This window comes from Nerophis ophidion, linkage group LG05 (assembly GCF_033978795.1).
Source record: "Nerophis ophidion isolate RoL-2023_Sa linkage group LG05, RoL_Noph_v1.0, whole genome shotgun sequence".
Lineage (NCBI taxonomy): Eukaryota > Metazoa > Chordata > Actinopteri > Syngnathiformes > Syngnathidae > Nerophis > Nerophis ophidion.
The window spans coordinates 57,433,669-57,451,458 of record NC_084615.1 but is presented as its reverse complement, the minus strand read 5'-3'; the positions used below and the strand labels follow the sequence as shown (position 1 = coordinate 57,451,458).

Genomic DNA, 17,790 nt, shown 5'->3' with positions numbered 1-17,790 from the left:
TCAAGCTTACGTGTCATTCTGGTCTTAATTAGCTATGGTAAGTTCAGTCAGATTCTTTTTGGTGTTAGTTTATAGATAACACATTAGTGCAGTATGATAAGCATGAAATAAGGCATGCACATGTGAGGTTGAAGTGTATTCCTTAACTAGAATGTGCAATTTGGGCAGAAATTGCATCTAAATGCTGAAATGCTCAAGCCGAACTGCAATTATAACGTACGGTGTGCCAAGTACAAATTTATGACTCGAAGGTGTATGTCTGCAAAATTGGCTAAACAAGTTAGCATGTTAACTGTCAGATTGGGTCAAGTACCAAGCTATATGACTCTGAGGCATGTAAAATTGGCCCAAAAAAAAGTTAGCACATTTCACATACCGAGTTATATGACTGATGTATACGCTCAAAAAATAGGCAAAACAAGTTAGGACGCTAACGTTAACGTACACCAAGTATTAAGTAATATGACTCTGAGATGTATGCATGCAAAATTGGCAAAACAAGTTAGCATGCTAATGTTAGGATGCACCAAGTATTAAGCTCGCTGACAATAAGCTGTCCATACACCTGGGTAAAACGGAATCCATCCTATTTGGGTCCCAAATCAACCTTAAGAAAGTCAGTGACCTCACTATTAAAGTGGGTGCCATTGTTATCACCAGGAAAGATGAGGTCACCTACCTAGGTTCCATTCTAGAGGCCAATCTTTCCTGTGATAAAATGGCAACCAACGAAGAAGATTTTTCCCCAGAATCTCTTCTGGTAAAAAAAAACACTTTGAAGATTCTAGCGGGAACTCTCATTCTACCCTTTTTCGATTACGCATGCACCTCCTGGTAAAAAATAGTAAATGGTTGTACTTGTATAGCGCTTTTATAACCCTTTTTAAGGAGCCCAAAGCGCTTTGACAGTATTACAACATTCACCCATTCACAGACACATTCACACACTGATGGCGGGAGCTGCCATGCAAGGCGCTAACCAGGGCCCATCAGGAGCAAGGGTGAAGTGTCTTGCTCAAGGACACAATGGATGTGACTAGGATGGTAAAAGGTGGGGATGCACCAGTAACACTCAGATTGCAGGCACAGCCACTCTACCAACTTTGCCACGCCGTCCCCAGCACCTCCAAAACCCTCAAATCAAGACTCCAAACATCCCAGTACAAGCTAGTCAGCTTACTTCTAGATCTCCACACCAGATCTCACCTCACTCCTACCCACTTCTCCAAATTGGACTAGCTCAGGGTGGAGGACAGAGTAAAACAACTTGCCCTGAGCCTAGTCTATAAAATTCCCGACACCTCCCTGATACTATCATTGTTGATGACTGAAGTATGCTGATAGCAACCCAACCTAACTCACAGGCCCCAACCCCCTCCACATCCTGCCCCCCGGATTGTAAATTTTATTTTATTTTTATTTTTATTAAGGATCCCCATTAGCTGGTTTCCACAGCAACCCACTAGTCTTCCTGGGGTCCACAACTCAACACAACTACAAGTAGAATTTGAAAATCCAAGAAAATATTTTAAAGACTTGGTCTTCACATGTTTAAATAAATTCATTTATTTTTTTACTGTGCTTCTTATAACTTTAAGAAAGACCAATTTAGAGAAAAAGATACAACCTTAAAAATTATTTTACTATTTTTAAACACATATACCTTTTTACCTTTTGAATTCCTTCCTCTTCTTTCCTGACAATTTAAATCAATGTTCAAGTATATGTATTTTTTTTATTGTACAGAATAATAAATACATGCACCTGGGGATAGGTTGATTGGCAACACTAAAATTGGCCCTAGTGTGTGAATGTGAGTGTGAATGTTGTCTGTCTATCTGTCTTGGCCTTGCGATGAGGTGGCGACTTGTCCAGGGTGTACCCCGCCTTCCGCCCGATTGTAGCTGAGTAAGGCGCCAGCGCCCCCCGCGACCCCGAAAGGGAATAAGCGGTAGAAAATGGATGGATGGATGGATGCACCTGGGGATAGGTTGATTGGCCACACTAAAATTGGCCCTAGTGTGTGAATGTGAGTGTGAATGTTGTCTGTCTATCTGTGTTGGCCTTGCGATGAGGTGGCGACTTGTCCAGGGTGTACTCCGCCTTCGGCCCGATTGTAGCTGAGATAGGCGCCAGCGCCCCCTGCCACCCCTAAAAAGGCAATAAGCGGTAGAAAATGGATGGATGGATGGATGCTCATTTTAGCTTCTGTTTTTTCGACAAAGAATATTTGTGAAATATTTCTTTAAACTTATTATGATTAAAATTCAAAAAAAATATTCTGGCAGATCTAGAAAATCTGTAGAATCAAATTTAAATCCTATTTCAAAGTCTTTTGAATTTCTTTTAAAATGTTTGTTCTGGAAAATCTGGAAGAAATAATGATTTGTCTTTGTTGGAAATATAGCTTAACAATTTGTTATATATTCTAACAAAGTGCAGATTGGATTTCAACCTATTTAAAACATGTCATCAACATTTTAAAATCAATCTTAATCAGGAAAAATTACAAATGATATTCCATAAATAATTTTTTTAATTTTTTCAATGAGATTGGAAATTAGCTAGTTTGTCTCTTCTTTTTTTTTTGGTTGAATTTTGAATGTTAAAGAGTTGAAATTGAAGATAATCTATGTTTCAAAACTTAATTTTTTTCCCCTGTTTTCTCCTCTTTTAAACTGTTCAATTAAGTGTTTTTTTATTATCATTTATTCTCTACAAAAAACATTCCGTAAAAGGAAAAAAAATGTACGACGGAATGACAGACAGAAATACCCATTCTATATATATATATATATATATATATATATATATATATATATATATATATATATATATATATTAAAGGTAAATTGAGCAAATTGGCTATTTCTGGCAATTTATTTAAGTGTGTATCAAATTGGTAGCCCTTCGCATTAATTAGTACCCTAGAAGTAGCTCTTGGTTTCGAAAAGTTTGGTGACCCCTGGGTTAGAGTGTCTGCCCTGAGATCGGTAGGTTGGGAGTTCAAACCCCGGCCGAGTCATACCAAAGACTATAAAAAAAATGGGACCCATTGCCTCCTTGCTTGGCACTCAGCATCAAGGGTTGGAATTGGGGGTTAAATCACCATAAATGATTTTCGGGCGTGGCACCGCTGCTGCCCACTGCTCCCCTCACTTCCCAGGGGGTGATCAAGGGGATGGGTCAAATGCAGAGGACACATTTCACCACACTTACTGTTTGTGTGACAATCATTGGTAGTTTAACTTTAACTTATTTAAATAAAACGGAATTATTAGACTTCTGTTTAAGATTGAGTAAAATGATAGTGAAACTATTTATTATGATGTGCATAACATTTACAATTGGTCAAATGCTGACTTATCGACACCCATGAAGATCAATAAATTCCATTGTAGTTTCCTGCAGAAAGCAATACACAGGATAGCCAGCAGATGAGGCTCATTTTATATTTAACACGCTTAGAAAGGAAACCAGCAAGGTGCGATAGTAAACAGCCAAAATAAAAGCACCAAAAAATAGAGACATGACACCAGGAGCCGAGTCGAAATAAGTTCTGCACATACAATTTTAATACAGTATCATTTGGACATAAATTCCATTCGTTCAAAAGTCCATTAAAAACGCTAAATGTTGACGTGGTTTGCTATCGTGTACGCATGCGTAGTATGGCTTGTTAGGAGATGTACTTCCGCATGCAGCAGCAGAGCAGACTTCTCAAGCTGCAGTTGTTGGTCTGACAGAAACAACTACCAATGCTACTTGTGATCTTTCTACTTCATTTTTAAACTTAAGGTATGTTCTTGTTCATCAATATAACATTTATGATGACGTTACACTTGTACAAATCTCAATTCAAGGTCCCGTGTGTTTCAATAATCGAGGTTGCATCTTTTTATTTTTCATGGCGGATTTAGGATATTACGTGAATGCCTAATTGTTCTTGATTGTTATTTCATGTCATGTGTCAGTGCTACTTGGATAACCTTAATCCATTTACTTGACGGCCGTGCGTTGCATGATGTTATTATGCGATGGCTGTTAGCATGTCGTTAGCTATAGCGTCGCCCCACTATTTGCGTGGTCAATTTTAACCAATAAGACATTGTTCAACGCTTTAAAATGTGTCATGTGACAGTCATGTGACTGTTGCAGCCGGATAAGACAGAGAAACAACAACAACGTCAGTAAATACGTCCATCCATCCATCCATTTCTACCGCTTGTCCCTTTTGGGGTAGCTGGAGCTATCTCAACTGCATTCGGGCGGAAGGCGATGTACACCCTGGACAAGTCGCCGCCCCATCGCAGGGCTCAGCAAATACGATATGTACAAATATGATAAGAAACGTCATAGCAAAGAAACAGTTAGTGAAGTAAACAACAACACAGAAATGACAATGAACATTATTGTACTACAAATGAAGCAATAGAAATGACACTATTGATTATGAATAATATCTATTTTCAACAATTCAGTTTTTTCAAATGCAACAATACATATATGTAATGATAACTTAAATCACAAATCAAAGCAGATAAATGGAGGGGAGGGGGAGGAAGAAAGAGAAGCGAACTGTATTAACCTTGTAGATTGTTATAGTAAAAAAGTAAGCTTTGTCAGTGTGCCATGTTTTACCCAGTTTCCCCTAGGGCAGGGGTCGGGAACCTTTTTGGCTGAGAGAGCCATGAAAGCCAAATATTTTAAAATGTATTTCCGTGAGTTGATAGTAGTTTTAACACTGAATACAACTGTCAGGTTCAAGCAATGACGACATCTTTTGAACAGACAAGAAGCAAGGAATTAAACAGAGAATGGATTCAAATGAGCTCAATGAGGAGAAACGCGTAGACCTCTACCCTTGTACAGTATTGTCCCACGCTCTGACAAGAGAATTCTACGCCTCCTCTTTTATTTGGACTTTCCCTGATTACAACAACTAAATGTGTGCATTTCTTATTCTTTTTAATAACATTGTTATTCTGAAGGTAACTAGTAATAAATAAAATAATTTTGACCATTAATACGACTTCTTGAACAGGTGCGATAGAAAACGGATGGTTGGATTAAAATGCATGACAATGTTTTATAATTTGAACGTTATTTTTATTTTTAACACTGTGATTACCAGAGGAATTATTCATTACTTACCGTATTAAGCAATGTCAGCTAAGATTTATTTGAGAGCCAAATGCAGTCATCAAAAGAGCCACATCTGGCTCTAGAGCCATAGGTTCCCTACCCTGCCCTAGGGGAACAGGGTTTATATATGTTTGATGAAACATGATTATATACATGAGTGTATATAGGCATATGTGCTTGTATGTCCATCCATCCATTTTTCTACCGCTTGTCTCTTTTGAGGTAACGGGGGTTGCTGTAGCCTATCTCAGCTACATCCGGGCGGAAGGCAGAGTACACCCTGGACAAATCGCTGTCTCATCGCAGTGCTCAGAAAATACGATATGTACAAATATGATAAGAAAAGTCATAGCAAAGAAGCAGTTACTGAAGTAAACAACAACACAGAAATGACAATGGACTTTATTGCACTACAAATGAAGCAATAGAAATGGCACTATTGATTATGAATAATATCTATTTTCAACAATTCAGTTTTTTCAAATGCAACAATACATATATGTAATGATAACTTGAATTACAAAAGAAAGCAGATAAATGGAGGGGAGGGGAAGAAGGAGAAGCGAATTGTATTAATCTTGTAGATTGTTATAGTAACATAAGGTGCCATGTTTTACCCAGTTTCCCCTAAGGGAACAGGGTTATATACATGAGTGTATTTATGCATATGTGCTTGCATGTCCATCCATCCATTTTCTACCGCTTGTCCCTTTTGGGGTAGCGGGGGTTGCTGGGGCCTATCTCAGCTACATCCAGGCAGAAGGCAGTTTACACCAACACAGATATACATTTAGCATTTTTGCAAAACGGTGTTGGTTTTGTTACAAATTCCTAATTTAATTTAAACAACCCTATTATTTAACTTCCACAGAAAATGTTATTTTATCTGAATGCTTGACATTGTATATGTACAGCATATTTATGTTTGTACGGTGAATGTGTATGTGGATGTATGTACTGTATTTGTGTATGTACCTGTGTATGTAAGTATGTATGTGGATTTGTATATACAATATATTTGTCTCCCAGTGTGTACGGGAGCCAAAGTACAGCCCCAGCCACCCAGAAAGCCCAACCCAAAACAGCAGGAGGGGTACCCAGGTAACAAGGGACCCCCAGCCCCACGCAGTCAGGTGGGCCAGCAGTAGGATCATCAGAGCTGGGCCCAACATGCCGCCAGCAGCAGGCCATAGCCAGACATGCCTAGCAGAGGACAAGACACGGGAGAAGCAGGGGACACCCAGACCCCAAAAAAACTGATTTAAAAAGCTGGGTACTTATGGGCTTCGGTTTCGGTTAGCAAAAGCTGCAAGTGTCATGTGTCAATGTAAGTTGCAATATGTGTTGTTTTAGGCAGACGTGGATAAACACTTTTTTCCTGGACATAGCGTGCATTTTGCATAAACATTTTTAATTTTAATTTCAATGAGCAAAAAGTAGTGCCGGTATTTTCAGTTTGAGAACGCTGCCTTTGAATTTCCCTGGCTCCGACTCATCACAATTATCGCGCGCTTGTTGTGTGTCAATGAAACAGCGTGAGTAGGCATGATCTGCCCATCTAGCCAATCATAATCAGCGCATTTACAATGCCGTCATCATCCTCCTACCCCTTCTGCTTTTTCTCCAGGCAGCTGAAATGTGTCTGAAACCTGACACATTGCGTGTCATTCCACCAAACTGTAGTAACGAGCACTTTCACATTCTCAGTAATGGCAACAATGTTGCAACAATGGGAACAGTAATTAATTAGATTACTCGTTACTGCAATAATAATGCTGTTAGTAAGACCATTATACTCTAACGCTGTTATCTACTACCGACACTTGTTAACCATGACATTGAAGAAGAGCAGTAACATTGTTCATCCAAAACAAATAACATAGGGTATGTTTTCATATCTTTCAGGTATTTGTAGAGAAGTAGATGATGGCAGGTTTGCAGTGGGAACTTCCTCCAGAGCTGTGCTGTCGGCCGATGGCGTTTGTGGCTCTGACTGGTTTGGATGTGGTGTACAACGCTGTGCACCGCGCTATCTGGGATGTCTTTAGCACCAACAGACGGGCTGACAGAGTTCCAATCTCTTTCAAAATTCTCCCGGGTGACCATGAGTATCCCAAATGTCGTACTAAGGTGTGCCAATACACAAAAGTTAAATTACTGAATGATAACAATACATGAGTATTTAATACATGAATGCTTTTAAGAACAGTTGTATATATTGTCTCTGTTCATGTACAGTATTTCACTAAAGTGAGTACACCCCCTAATGTTTCAGTGGAGTAGTTTATGTAGAGTTTGAACTGTTCACTGATAATGAGTCAAAACACAGCATGATTGCCCAATTTGCTGGCAACACAAGTGAGTAGCTTGATGGTTGTGTCCGGCTTACAGTCAATCATAGTTGCGGTAGTGTGCAGGAGTGGTGCTAGCAAAGGGGAGGTATGGTTCCCTGGCTATTATAGTGACTACTATTCCCTCTCTTCGAAAGCTGGGCTGTATGCGACTTTTGCAACATGGAGCTAGGAAGACTGATAAGGCCATTAGATACAGGCCCGGACCGATAATATATCAATTAATTGAATGACAAATGAAAATTAACTCTGTAATTCTGCCGGCATCGAAACATTTCCATATGCCATTCGTGGTGCATGTTTCGTGCAATGGCTGTCTAACAACTTTCTCTTGTCATGACTCTGGTGACCAATGAGCGTTGTCAGCATGATAGACGACATTTAAAAGGATGAAACTAAAAAGACGATACAATCAATTTATACACATGTGCAGCAAATATATACATGTAGACTGTAATGCTACTATAAACGACAAAGAAACGATAAACAAATATGAATTTGTACTACTACGACTTTGATGACATTGCAAATCATGGCTGATTAGCATAATGAAGGGGCTCCATTTACAATCAAATTGTGAATTTAGCTGGCAATATCTCATACAAAAACAAAGCTACAAACTTCTACCGTTTGGAGATGAATGTATTTCATCATGAAGTATGTGCTGGAACCGTAACTTGCTCTGCTTGGCTTAGGTAACTTCTGTTCAATGAAGTGTGAGGCAAAATGCACACTCTGCAAAGTTGCAGTAACTGCCGTGACCACGCAACAGCGACGCATAGAACAGTATTAATTGCATGACAAACATTTCACGCTTTACAACAATAGTTTAGTCGTAACAGAAAATGCGATGTATGTTTTTTTTCTTTGTCGCTTCTAAACAGGCTGCAGGTGGGTGCCCTTTGTGCGCCGCCCTCAGCATCTAAGCATGTTTAATCAATAGCAGAACTGAATTAACACAGTGAACCCTCTTGTCTGTCATCAACAATCTTTGTCTCGGCGTGAGGAGACAGGAGTGATACTTTACACACATGGACATAGCCTTGATTGATAGTGTCGCTGTTTTTTAGTGAGAAGCATTGCAAAGTAACAAAGCTTTGAAGGAAAATAAGACGATTGCAAAGTCAGACGTCCAGTGAGGGAATATTTCAGCTTCAGACTGAGTGAGCAAGATGTTCCCATCAAAACGGACCAACCAGCAATTATGCTAAATTTGTTGGAAAGTGATGACCACACATATTTATCAAAAATCTATTTTTGCTAACGGAGATTGAGAGTTAGTTTTGTTTGTTTAATCAAAGATTATTGTCCTTCCAATTACAATGCTAAAATAACACTAATGAGAATTCAAGTTTATTGCGTTTGAAAGGGTTACTTGCATTATTATTATATATCATGATTACATTGGTGCTTAATTTGGTTCTAACATAATCCTGACAATGATATAATGTATCCACAATTTGTAGAACAATATCTTGTCCAGACCTAGTTAGATATAAGATAACTGCTTTGCATGTCCCAATATGATTAGGGCAGTGATATTCACACCAAGGACATGTTCTTACTTGTGTTTCCAGATATTTACACAATAATGCTATGTATTGATGGTAAATGTATACTGCTGTACCAGTATCTTCAGTTCATATCAAAATAAAAACACCAACATCAGGCATTGGAATGTTGTTATGCCATTTATTTTAAGAAATGAATGCGACCTGGCAACAATAACATGTACTGGTGTGGAAACCATGTTGGTTGATGCTAATATTATACTATTGTTGTGTCGTGACCTTTTGTTTAAATCGTTTCCAGTATATTTATTAGTGTTTGATAAATCTGAACTTGAATTTTTTAATCCTTCTGCACACCGTCTACTTTTAAGCAATATTTCATCCTTTGAGGAAATACTGCCTTCTACAATGGATGGCTAAAATGATAGACATTGAATGTTTTCTGGATGTTTTTCTCTCCCTGTAGCGTACATCCTACGAGTGGTACATTCCTAAAGGGATCTTGAAAACGTTGTGGATGAACAAGCACTTGAACCTAGTCCCAGCATTGGTTGTTGTCTTCTACGAACTGGACTGGGATGACCCACAGTGGAAAGAGAAGCAATCGGAATGTGCTACTAAGGTGGAGATTGTCAGGTATGTACAACTATTGATTTGATTGCAGTATTATTACAAGTACAATTTCAAAAGCTGACATTGCATATAGGACAGTTTACATATGCACCTGGGCTATTCAACTGGCGGGCCCGGGTGACAAATCTTGCAATGGAATGACACCATACCCCTGAGTTCATTTCAAAACTTGGGAGACAAACATTTGTGCAGCAAATTCCTGAAACATAATAGTATTCCTGTTGCATAGAATATCTTGGACCACTGTAAACACATTGGCAGATCCTTGCATTGACATTTAACCTTGCTCGCAAACATGGAACCCTGGGAACCTCAAAGCACCCCTTTAAGTACTCTCTTTTATAGCAGTTACACATTTTTGTAGTGTGATTCATGTAACTAAGTTGCTGCTGTAGCTTCTTTACTTCAGATGCAGTTATAGTAACTTCTTTAATTCTACTAGTAGTGTTCCTCAAGATTCCATTTTAGGTTCTGTACTTTTCACTATTGGGGCTATTCAACTAGGGGCCCGTGAGTTTAGTTAAACAAACTGTGAGAGACTAACATTTTTGCAACAGATCTTTAAAAACACCAGAGGGCTGTCATATAAATGATCTTTGTCAAACGTTTAGAAGCCTTCATTAGTATACACATTGTTACATAACCACAATGGATTTGAAATAAATCTATAAACAAATCAGCCTATGAATAAAGTGTTGTTTCAGCTTTAATTAAGTTTGACAAAAATATGGCATTTACCATTTACATTTTGTAGATAACATCCAGTGATTCATCTGTAGTAATTGGAATTATATTAATCTTGTTTTTATTGATATCCGTCAGCATAAAATGTCCATGAGCTTAAAATGCTGCTTATCAGTGTGTGTTTGGGTATACTTACTGTCGCTTTAGTCCCTAAATTACTTTGTTTAGCACAACTGTAAAATTAATGTTCGAAGTGTTCACTTCAGTCACATGCTGATTTATTTCGAATCCATTGTGAATGGCGTATCCTGTAAAGACAAAAAGCATTATAACATTTAACTCTCCAAATATTTGTAGCTCTCACAGTAGCTGAGTTTACAAAAAGAGATTGACAGCAAATGATCTTCAGTGATAAAGTCGTTGTTATAATTTGAAGTACCAGTGATATGTTTGGACAAACATACTTATTGCTATATATGAGGCAATGTTAAACCCATGACTATGTTTTTAGTTTGTAAATGATTTGTATTTAGGTCAAGCCTCCAAAGCAGGAATACCAAAGTGGCTGTGGTTTTAATTCAGAAGAAAACTCCTCTGCCTCCAGGTGAGGAGTCAATATGCTATTAATAACATCACATTTATTATATCTATAGCTGTCTTTTCAGCAGGATTGCACACCATTTAAGTATTTCATGCATTGTACTGTCAGGAGAAATAGTTGAAATGTTGATGCTAATATCACACAACTGGCATGCATATATATATGTATATATATATATATATATATATATATATATATATATATATATATTTTTACAATTCTTTCTACATCCTTTGATTCAAATATGTATGGATGATTTAACCTTCAGAAAAAAACGTTTTGTATATGTTATGTGATTGCAGTATGTACAGAATTTTTTTTTTGATTAAGTGAAGATGTGAAAAGTATTCACAAAGTTATGGTTTAGAATAAATCTAATATTTCAATATATTAATGATGCTTCTTCCATATTCTTAACTTGACTTGTATCACTTTTTCATTTGTAACTTCTACTAAAAATTTAGTTTTCTTCTTTATTTACAGTGTATATGCTGTATATTTCATGATTTGCTTTGTCTTGTGTTTGTGTAGGAGAAGACTTGGTGGCATCTGAACGAGCTGCAGCTCTTTGCCACGCGTGTGATTTGTCAGGAAAAAGTCTGTTTGTTCTTCCACACACAGACCACCTTGTTGGTTACATGATACGGTACTTTAATACTCCCTACAGCTGTATTAATATACTTTATTTACTGTGTCCACTTTTATATGAACACTCCTCTAGTATTATTTTAACACAATACACCCGAGCATGAAATAAAATAGCAATACGTTTTTATATAAATGCTTTGAAATAAATATTCCATCGCAATACAATACAGAGATCACATGTTTATTATACCTGTAGGTGTAGTACTTGTAATATTGCACCTGTAGTTGTCGTGTATTATAGTTTCTTGTAATGATAGTAGTGCCTTGTAGTTGTACTTTAGTAGTTTCTTGTAATTGTAATACTTGTATTAGTGTTCTTGTAGTTGTATATTTGTAGTTTATTGTAGTTGTAGTACTTGTACTGGTGGACTTGCACTGATGTTTGTCGCAGTTGTTGTAGTATTAGTAGTAGTACCTGTAGGTCATCTGACCACATCTCATTCTCTTGAGGGTCTTGTCGTGACTCATTCAGGTGTTTTCAAACTTGTAGTCCATTCCATTTTTGAGCAAGTCTATAATCTTTGACAGTTTGTTGGTCTTGTTCATGGTGGTGTTGAAGTTTGAAAGTGTGACTGGTATATTTTATACACAAAATGAGATTATTTCAAGATTCACATTATTTCCCTTCAAATAAAGCAACAATAAACATGTGTTGATATTTTTGTTAGAGTAAATTTACTTAATAAGTAGAGGATCAAATACTTGTTTTATCTACTAGTACTATGTTACATGTGCATGTGAATAGCTTAAAACAGTTTTAAATGCAGTAAGTATTTTTCTTAATTTAATTCACAAAATCAAACAAGTTTCTGTTATATTTCAGTTTAATAAATTGCACCTTTTTATTTAAAGTATTATTTCAAGGTGAACAGTTAAGTTTCCTTCACAACTGTGAGTAGTGCACTATAATGTATTGTGTGTAAAATAATCTTATCTAAATCTTTGCAGGTTGGAGAATGCTTTTTACGAGCATGCTCAGACATACTATTACAATGAAATCCGCAGGGTTAAATCCCATAAGGAGTTTCTCAACAAGACCACACATCAGGTAACTATGGAAATAATATTTGCACGTGATGACATTTACATGATTAGTACAATATACTTTTTTTTTTTAGCTGCTGTTTGTTCGACACCAGTTTAAAATTGCTTTCTTCAGTGAGCTAAAGCAAGACACCCAGAATGCTTTAAAGTAAGTCATTAATGAGTTAGTTTTTCACTGCATGTTTTAAAAATCAAATATTTATGTTGCCCATGATTGCCTAGAAATTTTCATAATCCTTCATAATTCATTTTTGATTTTGATCGAGAATGCATGTACAGCAAACAATTGCATGTATTTTATACTTTAATATTATTTAATTTTGCAAAAAAAATATTTTGTTGAAATTAAAATAAATATCTGTTTTTACCCTGACTTGTGATTTCAAAGCAAGGGATCCATCAATTTGTACCTAAAAAAAAAAAAAAGAATGCATAGGCAATCATGTAAAAATATCATGAGTCACTTCTACATTACAATTATTGTATATTGACTGTTAAAAGCCCTCTGAGGTCTGCCATAACTACAACATGCCCCCAATGAAAAATAGTTTGCATTAGAACTTTACACAGGAAAAAAAATCATCCTGTAAGTAAAAAATAGTCTTATTCTTTACTCTTTTGATTCTTATTAGGGATGTTCGGTAATATTGAGTGACAAATATTGAGATTAAAAAAAGAGACAATCATATCTGTATCCTTTTTTGGTGATATTGATTTCAGATAAGGTATTGCCTGGTGATGATCTTACCAACAAGTGTGCCAAGTTTAACATTTATCCACATGGGATTGATTTTAGTATAAAAGTGAAGAATATCAACGTGAACCCCACATCCTATACAGCAGTGGTTCTCAAACGTTTTTCAGTGATGTACCCCCTGTGAACATTTTTTTAATTCAAGTACCCCGTAATCAAAGCAAATCGTTTTTGGTTTAAAAAAGGAGATAAAGAAGTAAAATACAGCACTATGTCATCAGTTTCTGATTCATTAAATTGTATAACAGTGCAAAATATTGCTCATTGGTAGTGGTCTATTTTGAACTATTTGGAAAAAAAGATATACAAATAAGTAAAAACTTGTTGAAAAATAAACAAGGGATTCAATTATAAATAAAGATTTCTCCAGACAAAAGTAATCATCAAATTCAAGTGCACTCTTTGGGGATTGTAATAGAAATCCATCTGGATTCATGAACTTATATATATATAAACATTTCTTCACAAAAAAACTAAATCTTTAACATCAATATTTATGGAACATGTCCATAAAAAATGTACCTGTCATCTCTGAATATTGCATTGTTGCATTTATTTTCACAGTTTATGAACTTAAATTCATATTTTGTTGAAGTATTATTCAATAAATATATTTATAAAGGATTTTTGAATTGTTGCCATTTTTAGAATATTTAAAAAAAAATCTCATGTACCCCTGGGCATACCTTTAAGTACCCTCAGGGGTACGTGTACCCACATTTGAGAACCACTGTTATACAGTATCATCAATTATGTGTGTTTAAAAATATTGTACAAGCTCCTCAAATTGTTTGGTTTTGCAGGCACTACAGGACTGCTTATAATCTTGTCCAAGAGCTCAGAGCCTACGAGTCAAACATGCTGGAGATCAAAACATTGGCAGGATTTATTAACTACAAGGTCTGTATCTGTTTGATACCCTATTCTGTAATGATTAACGTCTAGCAATACCTGTATGTGTCAATACACTGTAATGGTACAAATATTTGTCACACAGAGATGTAATGATCTGATTGTTGGTTGGGATGAAACGTTAAATAACAAGCAGTATCAGCTGAGCCGTTAGTGAAATTAGAGCAGAAAAAGATCCACAGTTCTCGTTACTTGTAGACAGAATGCAAGTTCAATGTTACTAAAGCCACCAAAGAGAAAACATTGATATTGTAAAGAAATGTGAATGTTAAATATCCAGTGACTGTAATGGAATCAGTATTTGGCTCTTGAGAGAAAACACAATAGAGAAAAGAATTACAAGCTGCTGATAGTGTTTTTCTTCCTTTATTTTTAGGTGTGCCGTCTTTGTTTCCAGCACAATACTCCTCTTGATGCTATTTCTCAGTTCAGAAAGCACATTGACCTTTTTAAGAAGAAGATTGGTTGTGCTGAGCTGGCCTTTGAGCATGCAGCATGGATGTCAAAACAGTGAGTATAATATACATTATACTACTAAAATTTGTTGTGTGTATATTTATATTAGGGCTGTCAAAAATAACAGGTTAACTCACGTGACAAATCGCAAAAGATTATCGCATGAATCATGCAATGTATTAATTGTACATGCTCCTTAAAGGCCTACTGAAATGAGATTTTCTTATTTAATCGGGGATAGCAGGTCCATTCTATGTGTCATACTTGATCATTTTGCGATATTGCCATATTTTTGCTAAAAGGATTCAGTAAAGAACATCGACGATAAAGTTCGCAGCTTTTGGTCACTAATAAAAAAGCCTTGCCTGTACCGGAAGTAGCAGAAGATGTGTGTGTGACGTCACGGGGTGTGGAGCTCCTCCCATCCTCACCAGCAGCGACAGCGATTCGGACCGAAAAAGCGGCGATCTCCCCATTAATTTGAGCGAGGATGAAAGATTTGTGGATGAGGAAAGTGAGAGTGAAGGACTTGAAAAAAAAAAAAAGACTATACAGTGGGAGCGATTCAGATGTTATTAGACACATTTACTAGGATAATTCTGGAAAATCCCTTATCTGCTTATTGTGTTACTAGTGTTTTAGTGAGATTATATGGTCGTACCTGTACAACCTGAAGGTCGGCCCCACACTGTTCTTCAGCACCATTCGACGGGTGGTGGCGATGCCCATCTCTGCCCTTCGCAAGGGACCGTCTTCGAAATATGATCTTTCGAAATGATCGCTGCATAACACACTGTACTTTGTGTGTGTGGTCCAATCCAATAGCAATAGTGTGCGGCAAGAAAGTGGCGTAAACCTGGCACTTTTGTCAACGGAATTTGGCACAGCAGGGGGAAAAAAAAGCCGGAGGGGTGTGGCCACGGGTGTGGTGACCGCCAGTGTCTCAGAGGGAAGCCACGTTTCTCGATGAGGCGAAGGCAGCATGGGTGGGGCCGGGCTGAGAATTTTAATTTTTTTCCCCCCTCCTCCACGGTGGAAGCATCCGATGGTCGGGGGCGGCCGGTGGGATGAGGCAAGAGAGTCCGCAGCGGCCTCTTTGACAGTTGCAGGAGGAAACGCAAGCTCTCCGCTCATGTCTATGGTAAGAGCCGACTAATTACCACCATGTTCTCACCGAAATCTGCCGGTTGACATGTGGTAGGGAACCGTGTTCGCTTGACCGCTCTTTTCCATAGTAAATCTTCACCGTCATCTTTCGGGAATTTAAACAATGAAACACCGGCTGTGTTTGTGTTGCTAAAGGCGGCCGCAATACACCGCTTCCCACCTACAGCTTTCTTCTTTGACGTCTCCATAATTCATTGAACAAATTGCAAAAGATTCAGCAACACAGATGTCTATAATACTGTGGAATTATGCGATAAAAACAGACTACTTATAGCTGTGAACGGTGCTGGAACAAAATGTCCTCTACTATGCGTGACGTCACGCGCACACGTCATCATACTGCGACATTTTAGTAGGATACTTGCGCGCGAAATTTAAAATTGCAATTTAGTAAACTAAACCGGACGTTTTGGCACATGTTGCAATGTTAAGATTTCATCATTGATAAATAAACTATCAGACTGCGTGGTCAGTTGTAGTGGGTTTCAGTAGGCCTTTAGCCGCGGATGGTTAACTGAAAAGTGGATGATAAACCTTGTGTAAAAATGTCTTCTCAGGTTCCAGTCTTTTGGTGAGCTTTTTGATGAAGCAATCAAGTTAGGCCTACCAGCTATCCAGACACAAAACCCTGGTTTCTACTACCAGCAGGCTGCTTGCTACAGTCAGGATAGGAAGCGACAAGCATTGCAGCTCAGTCAGGTGATTATTTTTTTCATTGTGCGCCTCAATAAGCTATTTGAATTGGAATCATCTTTTACTTTTAGTTCACACAAAATGTAATCATAATGTGGACAATTTGGAGTTAAAACCCAGGACCGTTTATTCACAAAACCTTTTTGCCTGCATGGGTAAAATAATGCCCTACGATGAGGTGGCGACTTGTCCAGGGTGTGCCCCGCCTACCGCCCGAATGCAGCTGAGATAGGCGCCAGCGACCCCAAAAGGGACTAGCGGTAGAAAATGTATGGATGGATGGGTGGGTGAAATAATTATGGTTTGGTAGTTTGTGTGGTTTGCTTTGTAATACTGCCTTAAATCAGACAGATGTCGCATGTGAGTGCTATCATTTCATACATTGATGCTTTGGTCAGACAACATTCACACTCACATTCACACACGAGGGCCAATTTTGTGTTGCCAATCAACCTATCCCCAGGTGCATGTCTTTGGAAGTGGGAGGAAGCCGCAGTACCCGGAGGGAACCAACGCAATCTCGGGGAGGATATGCAATCTCCACACAGAAAGATCCCGAGCTCGGGATTGAACCCATTGAATGTTGTCTGTATTTATGTTGGCCCTGTGATGAGGTGGCGACTTGTCCAGGGTGTACACCGCCTTCCGCCCGATTGTAGCTGAGATAAGCACCAGAGCCCCCTGCGACGCCAAAGGGAATAAGCGGTAGAAAATGGATGGATGGATGGATGCTATGGTCAGACTAAAGTGAAAGTAGATATAAAAAAGCTGCAAAGCAAGATGAAATCCAAGCAGCATTGAATGGGTGCTCATCCACACAAATGTTGGTGGTGGAGAAGCTGATGCAAGTAGAAATAAGGGCGTCGATTAAGCCAGCAGGGGGAAGGCTAAACTAAACAAATAGAAATTGAGGCGTTGACATATTAATTAATCTATTCATAGTGTCATCTTCTTTGTCCACACCAATCATGACCTCAAGATGCCAAGTTATTCAACTTGTGTTTCCCTTTCTTATGATGTCGATCAGAAAATGCCCTTTAGAAGAGTACGGTTGGATCTGTGCAAACAATTTCCTGTCGCCCCTGGGAGGCGCTGTTGAGGAAGTGACCTTTGTATGTCATGTTGTTCATCCATCCATCCATTTTCTACCGCGTGTCCCCTTTTGGGGTCGCGGGGGGCGCTGGCGCCTAT

At 38.0% G+C, this 17,790-nt stretch overlaps 1 protein-coding gene across 1 annotated transcript in view; it reads left to right on the top strand.

The window, feature by feature from the left end:
* Positions 1 to 3,644: 3,644 nt before the first annotated feature.
* Positions 3,645 to 17,790, top strand: part of trappc11 (trafficking protein particle complex subunit 11) — a 40,149-nt gene continuing 26,003 nt past the window's right edge. The window contains exons 1-10 of the mRNA XM_061901569.1: positions 3,645 to 3,798; positions 7,051 to 7,275; positions 9,474 to 9,643; positions 10,858 to 10,928; positions 11,457 to 11,571; positions 12,522 to 12,621; positions 12,692 to 12,765; positions 14,175 to 14,271; positions 14,660 to 14,793; positions 16,464 to 16,605. Coding sequence (XP_061757553.1) covers positions 7,069 to 7,275; positions 9,474 to 9,643; positions 10,858 to 10,928; positions 11,457 to 11,571; positions 12,522 to 12,621; positions 12,692 to 12,765; positions 14,175 to 14,271; positions 14,660 to 14,793; positions 16,464 to 16,605 — 1,110 coding nt within the window. The 5' untranslated portion in view covers positions 3,645 to 3,798; positions 7,051 to 7,068. The remainder of the gene's footprint in view (positions 3,799 to 7,050; positions 7,276 to 9,473; positions 9,644 to 10,857; positions 10,929 to 11,456; positions 11,572 to 12,521; positions 12,622 to 12,691; positions 12,766 to 14,174; positions 14,272 to 14,659; positions 14,794 to 16,463; positions 16,606 to 17,790) is intronic.